Source organism: Macaca fascicularis, chromosome 15 (assembly GCF_037993035.2).
Source record: "Macaca fascicularis isolate 582-1 chromosome 15, T2T-MFA8v1.1".
Lineage (NCBI taxonomy): Eukaryota > Metazoa > Chordata > Mammalia > Primates > Cercopithecidae > Macaca > Macaca fascicularis.
This window is the reverse complement of record NC_088389.1, coordinates 116,575,039-116,590,524: the sequence shown is the minus strand read 5'-3', so window position 1 is coordinate 116,590,524 and position 15,486 is coordinate 116,575,039. Positions and strand designations below refer to the sequence as shown.

The 15,486-nt window shown below is 44.4% G+C and overlaps 1 protein-coding gene across 4 annotated transcripts in view; it reads left to right on the top strand.

Annotated features, from left to right (window-relative positions):
- Nucleotides 1–15,486, top strand: part of GOLM1 (golgi membrane protein 1) — a 75,130-nt gene that overhangs the window by 13,269 nt on the left and 46,375 nt on the right. For all 4 annotated transcript variants that reach the window (XM_074017755.1, XM_045373026.2, XM_074017754.1 and 1 more), the window contains exons 2-3: nucleotides 7,685–7,834; nucleotides 9,430–9,609. In XM_074017755.1, the coding sequence (XP_073873856.1) occupies nucleotides 7,706–7,834; nucleotides 9,430–9,609 (309 nt within the window). In that variant the 5' untranslated portion in view covers nucleotides 7,685–7,705. The remainder of the gene's footprint in view (nucleotides 1–7,684; nucleotides 7,835–9,429; nucleotides 9,610–15,486) is intronic.

Here is a 15,486-nt window from a genome sequence, read left to right as displayed (position 1 = left end):
TATCTCAAAATAATAAGAGATACATTGAGAAATGTATCTCAAAATAATAAGAGCTATTTATGACAAACCTACAGCCAATATCATACTGAATGGGCAAAAGCTGGAAGCATTCCCTTTGAAAACTGTCACAAGACAAGGATATCCTCTCTCACCACTCCTATTCAACATGGTATTTGAAGTTCTGGCCAGGGCAGTCAGGCAAGAGAAAGAAATAAAGGTATTCAAATAGGAAGAGAGGAAGTCATATTGTCTCTGTTTGCAGATGACATGATTGTATATTTAGAAAACTCCATCATCTCAGCCTAAAATCTCCTTAAGCTGATAAGCAACTTCAGCAAAGTCTCAGGATACAAAATCAATATGCAAAAATCACAAGCATTCCTATACACTGAAATAGACAAACAGCCAAATCATGAGTGAGCTCCCATTCACAATTGCTACAAGGAGAATAAAATACCTAGGAATCCAACTTACAAGGGATGTGAAGGACCTATTCAAGGAGAACTACAAACCACTGCTCAAGGAAGTAAGAGAGGACACAAACAAATGTAGAAACATTCCATGCTCATGGATAGGAAGAATAAATATCGTGAAAATGACCATACTGCCCAAAGTAATTTATAGATTCAGTGCTATCACCATCAAGCTACCATTGACTTTCTTCACAGAATTAAAAAAAAAAAAAAAAAAAAAAAAAACTACTTTAAATTTCCCATGGAACCAAAAAAGAGCTCATGTAGTCAAGACAATCCTAAGCAAAAAGACAAGCTGGAGGCATCATGCTGCCTGACTTCAAACTATGCTACAAGGCTACAGTAATGAAAACAGCATGGTACTGGTACCAAAACAGATACATAGACCAATGGAACAAAACAGAGGCCTCAGAAAGAATGCTACACATCTACAACCATCTGATCTTTGACAAACCTGACAAAAACAAGCAATGGGGAAGGATTCCCTATTTAATAAATGGTGGTGGGAAAACTGGCAAGCCATATGCAGAAAACCGAAACTGGACTTCTTCCTTACACCTTATACAAAAATTAACTTAAGATGGATTAAAGACTTAAACATAAGACTTAAAACCATAAACACCCTAGAAGAAAACCTAGGCAGTACATGGGTATGGTCAAAGACTTCATGACTGAAACACTAAAAGCAATGGCAACAAAAGCCAAAATAGGCAAATGGGATCTAATTAAGCTAACGAGCTTCTGCACAGCTAAAGAAACTATCATCAGAGAGAACAGGCAACCTACAGAATGGGAGAAAATTTTTGTAATCTGTCCAACTGACAAAGGGCTAATATCCAGAATCTACAAAGAACTTAGTTACAAGAAAAAAAAAAATCAAAAAGTGGGTGAAGGATATGAACAGAGACGTCTCAAAAGAAGACATTTATGCAGCCAATTCATCATCAGTGGTCATTAGAGAGATGCAAATCAAAACCACAATGAGATACCATCTCACGCCAGTTAGAATGGTGCTCATTAAAAAGTCAAGAAACCACAGATACTGGAGAGGATGTGGAGAAATAGGAACACTTTTACACTGTTGGTGGGGGTGTAAGTTAGTTCAACCATTGTGAAAAACAGTGTGGTGATTCCTCAAGCATCTAGAACTAGAAATACCATTTGACCCAGCAATCCCATTACTGGGTATATACCCAAAGGAGTATAAGTCATTCTACTGTGAAGACACATGCACACGTGTGTTTATTGTGGCACTGTTCACGATAGCAAACACTCGGAACCTACTCAAATGCCCATCAATGATAGACTAGATAAAGAAAATGTGGCACATATACACCATGGAATACTATGCAGCCATAAAAAAGGATGAGTTCATGTCCTTTGCCAGGGACATGGATGAAGCTGGAAACCGTCATTCTCAGCAGACTAACACCAGAACAGAAAACCAAACACCACATGTTCTCATAAGTGGGAGCTGAACAATGAGAACACATGGACACAGGGAGGGAAACATACAGCAGGGCCTTTTGGGGGAGGTGGTGGGAGGCTAGGGGAGGGATTAGCATTAGGAGAAATAACTAATGTAGATGACTGGTTGATGGGTGCAGCAAACCACCATGGCACATGTATACCTGTGTAACAAACCTGCACGTTCTACACATGTATCGCAGAACTTAAAGTATAATTTAAAAAAAAAAAAAAAACCTTAAAAAAAAAAAAACAAAAAACAAAAAAAAAAAAAACTTTGGGCAAACATTCTGTAAAGTAAAAGAATAGATGAAAAATTGAAAAAAAAATTATTCACATGAAGGACCAAAGATTGGTTTACCTTTAACAGACAAAGAGCTTTAGCAAGTCAATAAGATGAACACCCCAGTTTAAAATTGGGCAAAGAATATGAAGGCATTTCACCAAAATGAACATGCAGATGGCCAAGAAATGAAAAGACACTCATTTGTGCTCACAATTAATATGTTTGAAAATATCACTGAGATTGTTGACCCTTAAAAAGTTTGTTTTCTATGTTATCATGTCAGAAAACAGACATTCTCCTGCTGCAGGAGATTGTGATTAAAATCCCTATATGAAAAGAACGAATTTTTTTTTTTTTTTTTTTTTTTTTTTTTTTTTTTTTTTTGGTGATGGAGTCTCGCTCTGTCGTCCCCAGGCTGGAGTGCAGTGGCGCGATCTTGGCCCACTGCGACTTCTGCCTCCTGGGTTCGAGTGATTCTTCTGCCTCAGCCTCCCGAGTAGCTGGGACTACAGGTACACGCCACCCCTAGCTAATTTTTGTATTTTTAGTAGAGATGGGGTTTCACCACATTGGTGAGGATGGTCTCGAACTCCTGACCTCGTGATTCGCCTGCCTTGGCCTCCTAAAGTGCTGGGACTATAGGTGTAAGCTGCTGCGCCCAGCAAAAAAAGGGAAATTTTAAAAATGTTAATATTTAACTAGAAGGTTCAGGGGGCTCATGCATTTGACAGGTCGGACCTGTTTCAGATATGGTAAGATCTAGCAAATAATTATTTATATAGTTGAGACTTATGGAAGGGTTGGAAAATATTACACATAGTTCCTATATACCCTTTACCCTGTTTCCCCTTAACCATAGAATTTATCAAAATTAAAGAGATTAACCTTTTGGCACTATCTTTTTAACCATGCCGGCCACGTGTGTTATAGAATGTCCGACGAGTTGACTTCCTCTGAATTTTCTGATGAGATTGAGGTTATGCATTGCTGGCAGGAGGCCGTAGAGGTGCCGTGCCCTCCTAGTGCACCATATCGGGGGTATGTGATGTCGACGTGCCTCATTATCAGTGATACCAAGCTTGAAGTGGCTAAGGTGTCATCTGCCAGGATTCTTCATGTAATATAACTGTTTTTCCCTTTGTAATTTGCCAACTATTTTGGAAGAGACGCTCTATCAATATTAAAAACATACATTTTTGACCCAGAAATAGATCCACAAAGAAGTGATTTGTTTCATCTCCTGCAAAATGGGGTGATACTGCCCCCAAAGCTGATACGAGACCCTGTGTTGAGCAATGCCTCACAACAGTAAGCTTGCCGCTGGTTCATCTCAAGCTCCTTGAGGCCTGCTAGGTTTGGAATTCAGGACTTTTTTCAGAATTCAGATAACACCGGGCATTTATTATATATTATGTGACAGCCCCAGGAGGATCTAGGACAGCACCGCCTACTCAAACACCCATCTTTCTGCAGTGAAATGTAAGAGTATTCACATGAAGGGAGGAAGATAAAGACGTTAAGTAGCTTCAGATAAGTTCTGATCAGACCTTGATCTCAGTTCAGGTTTTGTTGCTGGAAAAGTTTTTAAAAATCCGAGTTTTTAGAGACTGTTTTGGATTTCAAAGTTGTGAATAAGGGACTGTACACATAGGTAAGAGTTCATAAGCACAGAGATGGGTGCACAGCTCCACATCTGCAGTTTCAACTAGCTGTTCAAAATGTAGTTAAGCTTGGCCTGGCGTAATGGCTTCTGTAATCCCAGCACTTTGGGAGGCCGAGGCAGGCAGATCACTTGAGGCCGAGAATTCAAGACCAGCCTGGCCAACATGGTGAAACCCCCTCTCTACTAAAAGTACAAAAAACAAAACAAAAAAACACTAGCTGGGTGTGGTGGCGGGCACCTCTAATCCCAGCTACTCAGGAGGCTGAGATGGGAGAATCCCTTGAACCTGGGAGGCAGAGGTTTCAGTGAGCCCAGTTTATGCCACTACACTCTAGCCTGGGCGATAGAGCAAGACTATGTCTCAGAAAAACAAAAAGATAGTTAGGCCTACAGTGGTTGCTTCTGTACTGAACGGGTATAGACTTTTTTGTCATTAGTTCCTAAACATATGGCTTAACAGCTAATTACATAGCATTTACATTGTACTAAGTATTATAAGTAATCTAGACATGGTTTAAAGCTTAGAGGAGGATGTGCCTGGGTTGGATGCAAATATGCCATTTTATGTAAGGGACTTGAACATCCTTGGCTTTTGGTGTCCTCAGGGGGTCTTGGAACCAATCCCTAGTGAATACTGAGGGACAGCTGTGTAAGGCTGTTTATGGTAGCATTGTTGGAAGTAAGCCTGGAAAGCCTTGAATATTTCTCTGTAGGAGATCAGTTAAGCAAATCTTGGCACACAGTGGTGCCCTATTCAGCCCTTTGAAAAGAATGGAGCAAACCATAATGTGCTACTAAAAAAGGGAGGCAAGATGTGTTACTAAGAAATAAGCAGCATTTGCAGAATAATGTGAATGGTATGATCTTGTTTGGATTAAAGTAAATATATTGATGCTTATATATGCATCTAGAAACATCTAGAATAGTGTCTATACATATGAATCACCTGGGGAGGTTAAAAAATACCAATATCTGGGCCTTGCTCTAAACCCCATTGAATTAGAAATGCAGGGGTGGGGGCCAGGTGTGATGGCTCATGCTTGTACTCCCAGCACTTTAGGAGGCTGAGGCGGGAGGATCACTGAGCCCAGGAGTTTGAGACCAGCTTGAGCAATGTAGTGTGACCCCGTCTCTACAAAAATAGAAAAAATTAGCTGGCATGGTGGTGCACGCTTGTAATCCCAGCTACTTGGTACGCCCAGGTGGGAGAATCGCTTGAGCCCAGGAAGTTGAGGCTGCGGTGAGCTGGGATCGCATCACTGGGCAGCTATGTCAGCCTGGGCAACAGAGTGAGACCCTGTCTCCAAAAAAAAAAAGGAAAAAAGAAAAGAAATGCAGTGGTGGAGCCCAGGTATCGATATTTTAAAAAGTTTCAGGCTGGGCGCGGTGGCTCATGCCTATAATCCCAGCACTTGGGGAGGCCAAGGCAGCCGGATCACGAGGTCAGGAGATCGAGACCATCCTGGCTAACACGGTGAAACCTTGTCTCTACTAAAAATACAAAAAACTAGCCAGGCTTGGTGGCGTGCACCTGTAGTCCCAGCTACTCTGGAGGCTGAGGCAGGAGAATGGTATGAACCTGGGGGGCAAAGCTTGCAGTGTGCTGAGATGGTGCCACTGCACTCCAGCCTGGGTGACAGAGTGAGACTCCATCTCAAAAAAAAGTGTCCCAGGTGATGCTGGTGCCCCTTGAGTGTTGAGGACCATTGGAATAGAAAGACCCAGATGAGGGAGATGCAATTTATACTTTTTTTTTTTTTTTTGAATCAGAGTCTCGCTCTATCACCCAGGCTGGAGTGCAGTGGTGTGACCTTGGCTCAGTGCAAGCTCTGCCTCCTGGGTTCAAGCTTTTCTCCTGCCTCAGCCTCCTGAGTAGCTGGTACTACAGGCATGCACTACCATGCCTGGCTGATTTTTGTATTTTTAGTAGAGACGGGGTTTCACCATGTTGGCCAGGCTGGTCTCAAATTCCTGACTTCAGGCCATCTACCTGCCTTGGCATTCCAGAGTGCTGGGATTACAGGCGTGAGCCATCGTGCCCGGCCAATTTATACTTTACTGTGTGTAGTTTCCCATTTTTTCCTTAGCAAAAGCCATTTGGAAAAGACTCCACTCTGGGTGACAGAGACCCCGTCTCTAAAATAAATACATAAAAATTTTAAAACACTTAAGAGTCAAAAAAGAGACTCTTGTGATCAAAATGAGATACGATAGCACAACGAAGACACTTTTTCAGCAGATCTGTAGAATCTTCTAGAAGTTTCTTGTGTCTGCACTTATGCTCCTTGAGTATATTCAGTGCTTGCTGATATCAGCTGATAATTGAAAGAAAAACGTTGTCTCCCCGTTCATCCTAAGAGGCCAGAAGCTGGTAAGACATGAGCGCAGGTCAGAATTTCCACCCATGGTAATTTTGGGGGTGCTTTATTTTAGATGATTCGGCTAGATTGCTGCTTTATCTCTGGGCAGGCCCCCATACTAGTAGCCAGCTGTTAAAGAGGAAGTCTTTTGGTGACCCACTTGGAAAGACCATCGGGTGAGGATCAGCTCTCCCATGTTCTCACTGCTAAGAATTGTGTTTTGCAGGTGAATCCTCGGTGGTCTCCTCTTCCCTCCCCATCCTTTGTCTTTTCCCCTCCTCTTCCCCTTCCCTTCCCTCCTCTGTTGCTAGACACCCCTGGCGTGAAAGGCGCTCTGTGCTCAAAGGCTATTTGTTGCAGTGCAACCGCTCTCACTCTGATAAGGTTCTGTTTTATCTGGCTCAGCAAAAGCTGTTTGGAAAAGTCTAGTTTCCTTGTTCCTGGAGACCAGTGCTTGCAGCCGGCCAGACCTGGCTTTGAATTGAAGCCCATTAACGAAATTTATGGCGTCTTTCTTCTAAGCTGTATTTTTGTGCACTCTGTAGCTCTCACACAGAGTCACTGTTTTTCCTGACATGAGGTGTACGATGCAGCAGTTGCACAGATACGGTCCCTAAAGTGAGAAATGAATGTTCGAAAGACAAGGTGCTCTCATTTGGCGTGGAGTGAATGCCTTGTTTCCATCTCAGATCCGAAGATGGAACACATTTTTCCCAGTGACTTCAGGCAGATGGCACACCTCCCACTTCTGTTGTGTGTCATGAAGGAGAAGACACTTCTACAGCCAGGGCTGTGCCTGAATAATGATGTACATGGGTGGAGGCGGGGGAGGTTCACATTCACCTCTAGAATGGGTTTTCTGCTTTGCTTGAGAAATGCTTTAATTGGCTGTCATTAGTAATCCCGTCAAGGGTGAAAAAACCTCCCTTGTTAGGACTCAAAGCAAAAAGCTGTCTCTGAGGAGTAATGAGCAATATACTCTTTCTAATATGATGCGGAAGCACTTAATATTTGTTATTGGTGTTTACAGAAATGATTACTTCTCAAACATTGCTGCTTACAGAAATGATTAATTCTCAAACTCTGTCGGGAAGGTGAGTATGGTAAGGATTTTACAGGGAAGGAATCTGAAGTGTAAGAGAAATCATGTCTTGCCCCAGGTCTCGAGCTAATCTGTGACAGGTTTCGGGGCGGTGCCTGCTCCTCTGAGCCTGTCCTGGGAGCTGGCCACACTGCCCTGGGTGCACAGCACCGTGGGCTCTGTGCGTGCCGTCCGAATATTCTTCTCCCTCGACAGCTTTGCACATCAAGAAGCAGCTACCAGCCCATGCTTCCTGGCAAGACCCGTTCCCTCTCTGTTGTAAGGATGATACAGTCTGCTTTGGAGATGATAAATACTAGCATTGACGCGTATTTATTTGCTTTTACTTGGCAGATTCTCAGTGCTGATTTTGAGATGATGGGCTTGGGAAACGGGCGTCGCAGCATGAAGTCGCCGCCGCTCGTGCTGGCCGCCCTGGTGGCCTGCATCATCGTCTTGGGCTTCAATTACTGGATTGCGAGCTCCCGGAGCGTGGATCTCCAGGTGTTTTGTTTTGTTTATTATGTTTATTTTATGTTTATGTTTTGTTTATTTTGTTATGGGGTCCGAGGCGTTTGTTGTTCATTGCCAGCCAGGGCATTTTGCACAGGGCACATGCTGTAAGGTGAGTTTAGGGCTCTGCACACCCCCACAGCCCTGGGTCAGACCCCAAGCGGCTCCGCTTTGGGTGGGAGAGGCCCCCCCTGTGGTTGTGTAGGATTGCGGTTGTATCCCTCCCTGCTTTTCCTGTGAGTTAACAGCTTTCATTTGAGCTACTGGGGTGGTTCTGGGAAGACAGCCTGCTTACATACACTGGCCACAGTCCGTCGTTTGCGGTCCTCCAGTGCACAAGATATCGAAGAGCAGTACTGGAAGTGTGCTTGGATGATGGGTGTAAGAAATATGTTTTTAAAGGTACCAATCTTTATCTTCATCATTTAATAATGATAATTTTAAGGTTCTCATTTACTGTTGCAGTCATGGGTCAGGTACGGTGCTGAGCAGTGACAGAGATGGTCCTCTTGATCAAACTTGAATCGGGCCCTTCTGAGCCGTTGTCTTGACTAGGCCTTGATCTTGGCCCCTCCCAACTCCCACTCCCTGTCTTTGGCGTGCCCAGCCGAGTCATAGCAAAGGATCCCGCTAAGCCATCCTTCTACCCCTGATCCTTGACCAGGTTCCTCATCCCTACCCTTGCTGTCTAAGTCCTTGGCCTGCATTTAGCAAGAATCTCGTTAGGCCAGTTTAGCAAGAATCCCCCTACTCTGAGGGCAATTTCCATGCACCGGCTCCCCGCACTGTGCTCGCTCGTTGACTGTAAATCCCCAGCTGTGTTTGATTTGTGCAGCATTGAGCACAGTTTCCCTCTCTTACCGCAATCGTATTGAGTAGTCTTTCTTACCGTTTTAATAAATGTCAGAATAATTTCTCTTCCACAGTACTTTACACAAATTACTCCTTTGGTGCACAAACCCTACAAGGTTGGGACTTGACTTTCCCCATTTCACAGGGTGTCAGACTGAGCCACAGAGAGGCTGAGGTGGAGCAGGGATTCCAACCCGCGTGGGCTTAGCCGTGGCACCTCAGCCTGTCTGCGCTTTGTCCTGTTCTCACACTTATCCTCCTGGGCTTGTACTCCCTGTGTCTCAGCTTCCACAGGAGCTCCTGTTCTCTGGGCAGATGAAGTCTGCTTGTCTGGGTTGGAGAACTGAATCTGTTTTCAGAAATCATGTCTGCTAAAGATTTGTTAAGTGCTTTGTTAGCGGAGAAGGACAACTAAATATTTGAGCATCATCTCATGTCAGGTAAAGCATGAGGCATTCTATGCACTTAGCGTATTTAAGCCTCACGAAAACCCAGTGGGAAGCGTGGTGTGAGTGCATGGAGCCTGCCTTCACTTACACTGACAGAGACCATTTTTCCAGAAGAACCTGTGCCAGCTTCTTTACAGTTGACTTAAAACACAGAGCCTTGGGCACTCGTGTATATGAGGCTGGTGCTGGCCCTGGGCCCCAGGGTGGTCTTTGTGGAGGGCACTCAGCTGGTCCAGGCTCCGTGGGTAACTTGGCATCAGCCCTAACGCTGTGGTCTCCTTGTAGACACGGATCATGGAGCTGGAAGGCAGGGTCCGCAGGGCGGCCGCGGAGAGAGGCGCCGTGGAGCTGAAGAAGAACGAGTTCCAGGGAGAGCTGGAGAAGCAGCGGGAGCAGCTCGACAAAATCCAGTCCAGCCACAACTTCCAGCTGGAGAGTGTCAACAAGCTGTACCAGGACGAAAAGGCAAGGCCTGCTTTGTTTCCTCTCAGTTCTCTTCTAAGGGATGGTGTCTACATTGTCTGTTTCTTCTTGGCAGGAGGATGGGCCAGCGGCTGGGTTTAGGTTTATGTAATTATGTGGAAAGAGCCCGTTGATCAAGCTGTGGGCATTCTCCCCCTTTTCCCTCCAAGTCCCTGGCTGGGCTTGCGGTGAAGCCTTTTGCAATGGTAATAAACAGGAGAAATGCAGAAGAACAATTTCAGATTCGTCCTATTGGCTTTTTTTTTTTTTTTCTCTCTCCTATTGATTTTTTTTTTTCCACTTTCTACAAACATGTATTAAATACCCACTCTGTGCCAGGCTTATGCCAGGTGCTTATATCTCAGAGGAATGATATTTGTGCCCTCCAAGTATCTAATGGAGAGGAGAGGCAGACTCTACTAAATACTAACAGAGAAAGTAGGGTACTGCACACTGGCTTTTAAGCTAAGAATAAACCCAACAAATCCTGCGTAGATTAAAAGGGGCTTCCTGCTAGTTAAAATATCTAAGCTTTATGTGTCAGTTTTTCTGGTTTTCTTTTTTTTCTTTTTTTTTGAGATGGAGTCATTCTGTCACCCAGGCTGGAGTGCAGTGGCGCAATCTCGGCTCACTGCAACCCCTACCTCCTGGGTTCAAGAGATTCTCCTGCTTCAGCCTCCTGAGTAGCTGCGACTACAGCTGCCGGCCACCATGCCTGGCTACTTTTTGTATTTTTAGTAGAGACGGGGTTTTTCACCATTTTGACTAGGATGGTTTCGATCTCTTGACCTTGTGATCTGCCTGCCTCGGCCTCCTAGAGTGCTAGGATTACAGGTGTGAGCCATCGTGCCCGGCCTGGTTTTCTTGTGTAGGAATATATGGCTATATTTTGTTTATTAAATTGTGTAACTGTGTGAGTTACTAATATCTCCTGTCCCAAAGTGCATCAAACTCATGGCCACTTATTAATTAGAAAAATTTGGCTTTTTTTTTTTTTTTTTTTTTTGTGATGGAGTTTCCCTCTTGTTGCCCAGACTGGAGTGCAATGGTGCCGTCTTGGCTCACTGCAACCTCTGCCTCCTGGGTTCGAGTAATTCTCCTGCCTCAGCCTCCCAAGTAGCTGGGACTACAGGTATGTGCCATCACGTGCAGCTAATTTTTGTATTTTTAGTAGAGATGAGATTTCACCATGTTGGTCAGATTGGTCTCAAATTCCTGACCTCAGGTGATCTGCCCATCTCGGCCTCCCAAAGTGCTGAGATTACAGGTGTGAGCCACCGTGCCCGGCCTGAAAAATTTGGCGTTTATAATACATGTACCTCTCTCTGGAGTGGCTAATTTATTGGAAGAAGGTTGTAGCTCAACTTCCATTATCTTGAATTGTCTCAGAAAATGAATTATTTCCAGGAAGGGACTCAGACTTTTCTCGCATAACTGATTTAAAATGCAAGAAGTACTTTTTTTTTTTTTTTTAATTTGCGGAGTACTTTCCTGTATTTGCAAGCTCATATTTCTTCCCTGGGAATTGTTCATAATGTTATAGTAATAAAGTGCTTCTTTATGTTTCTTTCCTTTTCTCACTGGTCAGATACGCTTTTTGTGCTCCTGAAATCCCCTTTAACCTCATCTCTCAAAAAGAAAAAAAAAAGAGCATCAAGTAGCTATTTGAAAAGAGAGTCTGTTTTCACAGTTTTTCTCTTATAGAATATGCGATATAAATGTCTTTTCATTTTGGTGAGCAAGGGTGGGTTCTCACATCAAACCTTAGCTGCAGGAGGATTTTAGCTGTGGTTTGGTGGTGGGAGGCATGGAGCTTCTGAGTCAGGCAGACCTGGGTTTAAAGTTTCCTCAGCTGTGTGATTTTAGGGAAGTCACTTAAATTCTCTGGATCTATTTTCTCAACTGTCAAGTGGAAATGAGAAAGGAATCTCACAGGGTGCCTGTGAGGACTGAATGGGATAATGTTGATAAAGCGTTTAACACAGTGCTCAACGTAGAATGGAAGCTCAGCAGCTGGTGGTTGGTATTATTCTGCCTCATTGTGCCAATGGCAGTGGAGGCCGTGATCACAGCAGCAGTGGTGGGTGCAGTCGTAAGCCACCACGGTAGCGGTGATAATATTATCTCTTTCTGTATGGACATTTAATAGAACAGAGAATTAGTCTGTTTAAGGCTGCTGTAACAAAATGTCATAAACTGGGCAACGTATAAACAAATGTTTATTCTCACAGGTCTGGAGGCTGGGAAGTCAAAGATTAAGACAAGGGCAGATTCATCGGGTGAGGGCCCACTTGCGGGTTCATGGCCGCCGCCGCCTTGTGGTGTCCTTGCCTGGTGGGAGGGACGAGGCAGCTCTCTGGGGCCTCTTTTATGGCACTAATCCTGTGTATGAGGGCTTGACCCTCCCAGAGGCCTCACTTTCTGACATTATCATCTCCATTTGATATTTGGTGATTTGGTTTCAGCGTATGGATTTTGAAGGACACCCACACTCAGACCATAGCAGATTTTTTTGTTTTCCTCCCATATTGAAACCTTGAAACCAAATTGTGCTAGCTTTCAAAAGAGTTAGGAAGACACAGAGGGAGGTGGAACTAAGAGCAGGCAGTGTGGCGGGGCTGCGGAAGGAGAACGATGACGGGCACCACACCAGCCACTGGAGTGGACGTTTCCTGAGCCTGTGCTTGGCCAGACATGAGGCTGAGCATTTCACAGGGACCATTTCATGAATTCCTCCCGGCAGTGTGATGAGATTGGGGCTCATTTTATTAGTGAACGGAGGCTCAGAGAGTTAGCTGCTTAACACCTAGACCCTAGAGAGCCCCTTGGCCAGCCTCCGCCCCTGCACACTGGCCTTCCTCTTCCTTCAGTGTGGACACAGCTTCTTGGCTGCTTGTACCTGAAGGGCACCAAGGTGGAGGGGAGGCGGCATAGAGGAAACCAGGTGGGCTTGAGTTGGTCAGTGCTGAAGCTGGTGATGGGTACGTGGGAGTTCAGCATACTAGCTTGTTTACCTTCGTCTGCATTAAAGACTTCACAGTAGAAACTTTAAAAACATCCTCTTTATATCTCCTTGCTTCCAAAGACCGCTGTGTTCTAACTAGCTCTAGTTTTGGCTACGTGAATGAGCTGATCCTTCACCTAAATACTTTTCTCTACATTGTCTCTTTTTTTTTTTTTTTAAATCTTAGAAGGTTAGCATTTGTGGTTAGAACTGGAACAAGGCTCCTTAAAAAATTTTTTAAGAACCATGGTGATTCTCAGCCATAGGAGGAGGTGGGGTGTGGGGACCTGTGGCTGGGGGTGGTTTGCAAATTACATCTGACCTAGAGATTTCCCTGCCTGTCTCTGCCAGCATTCCTCACCTCCAGCAGTCACTGTCACTCGGGTGGGTGTTGTATCCCTCAAGTGGGGGGCTGGACAAAAGCTTGAAAACCAAACCTATCATCAGAGAAAATGTGAACAAACACCTGTTCATAATGAAATTACTGCTTTGGGTCGGCCCTGTCTGATAGAATTTTCTGTGATGACAGAAATGTTTGTGTGTGCTGGTGCAGTACAGTAGCCACTGGCCACATGAGCCTGATGAATAACTGAAACGTGGCTAGTGGGACTGAAGAATTGAATTTTATCTAATTTAAATGTAAATAGCTAAATAATGGCCTCATTGAACAGCACAGGTTTGAGTGGTTGGCAGAATGCTGGGGAAAGCCTTGTTTGGGCTTCTGAGTCATAAGGAGCCATGTTCCTTGGTGGAGCAGAGGGCAGAGTCTGAGTCTCCTGCGGTTCCTTGGTGCCTTTCCCCCTTCTCTGTAAGATTCGGGAGCGGTGTGGGGAATTGGGCAATGGAAGATGAAATCACCTTTGGCCTGGGGAGTTGTGCCCCCCCGAAAGTAAGTCTCTGCAGCTTGTTGGTGTTCTGATGCAGAATGATCCATTCAGCTTATCAACACAGCTTTTGTTTACACCCCAGCTTAGGGTTTTGACCTTATTTGTTATGGAAGTTGTTTCAGAGCAATCCTCCTTCGCCTGGCTGCTCATGATAACCACCTGCGAGCTTATGAACAAAATACAGATTAAAAATTACACTGGATCAGACTCTCTGGATGTTTGGCCTCAGAATATAGAATTTTTTTTAAAGATCTCACACATACACAGACATACACACACGTATTCATACATGGTTTTTTTTTTTTCTAAATTTCCAGACCACTGTGATAACAGCTAGCTGATCCAGAAACTGGTGATTGAGATCAAGTGTTTTGCAGAATTACACTTTTAGAAATAAAAATGCGGCCGGGCGCGGTGGCTCAAGCCTGTAATCTCAGCACTTTGGGAGGCCGAGATGGGCGGATCACGAGGTCAGGAGATCGAGACCATCCTGGCTAACCCGGTGAAACCCCGTCTCTACTAAAAAATACAAAAAACTAGCCGGGCGAGATGGCGGATGCCTGTAGTCCCAGCTACTCGGGAGACTGAGGCAGGAGAATGGCATAAACCCAGGAGGCGGAGCTTGCAGTGAGCTGAGATCCGGCCACTGCACTCCAGCCTGGACGGCAGAGCGAGACTCCGTCTCAAAAAAAAAAAAAAAAACAAACAAAAAAAAGAAATAAAAATACATTGTCAAGGTCATCTTTTTTTTTTTTTTCCCAGTTTCCTTTTTACTCTTCTTCAGTGAAGTGATTTAAAAATTAAAGGGCATTATAATTAAGAGATATGCAGTCACACGCCACATATGATGTTTTGGTCAATGATGGACCCATAAAATTCTAATACCATCGGTTTACTGCATCTTTTCTATGCTTAGATACACAAATACTTACCACTGTGTTACAAGGCCTGCAGTATTCAGTACAGTCCCGTGCTGTACAGGTTTGTAGCGTGGGAATAGTAGGCTGTACCATACAGCCTAGGTGTGTAGTAGGCTATAATATCTAGGTTTGTATAAGTGCACTCTATGATGGTTGCACAAAGACAAAATCTCATAATGATGCATTTCTCAGAGCGTATCTCCATCGTTAAGCAATGCCTGACTATAATTCATCTAAATGTAATTTGGTAAAGCTGTTACAAAGTAATTGAGTTAATACTTGTTTTTCTAAGGTATTTCTTTCATCTTCACCCACATTTACTGGAATCCTTGAATGTTTTTAGAAGCTGTACCCGATTGGAAACTTACTGATCCCTACTTTTTTCCCCAAAATGGCCAGCTCACCTAGGATTTGAGTATACGTGAATCTCGAGGTCCTCAGCACTGAGACAGGCTTGCTCAGATACCCCTTAGAATGTCACCCAGAGGGGGTGGGCAAGTGCAAGACATCACATGAGCTTCTCAACAGCTGTGTGATGGTGACATCATGAGACATAAAGTGGGTTTCTTATGAAATAGCTGGACATGCAGAGAGGTCAGATGAATAATAAGCTCACACCTGAGTGCCCCTCACCCAGATATTATTTAAAGCAAAAAACATCATAAATACAGTCAAGGTTCTCTGGGTTCCCCTTCTCTGTCTCTTCCCTCCTTTCCCTCCTGCCTGTACAACCACTGTTGTGAATGTTAATGGTTGTCTTTGTAGCTTATATTTCTTTTTTTTTTTTTTTTTTTTTTTGAGACGGAGTCTTGCTCTGTGGCCCAGGCTGGAGTGCAGTGGCCGGATCTCGGCTCACTGCAAGCTCCGCCTCCCGGGTTTACGCCATTCTCCTGCCTCAGCCTCCTGAGTAGCTGGGACTACAGGCGCCCGCCACCTCGCCCGGCTAGTTTTTTTTGTATTTTTTAGTAGAGACCGGGTTTCACCATGTTAGCCAGGATGGTCTCAATCTCCTGACCTCATGATCCGCCTGTCTTGGCCTCCCAAAGTGCTGGGATTACAGACTTGAGCC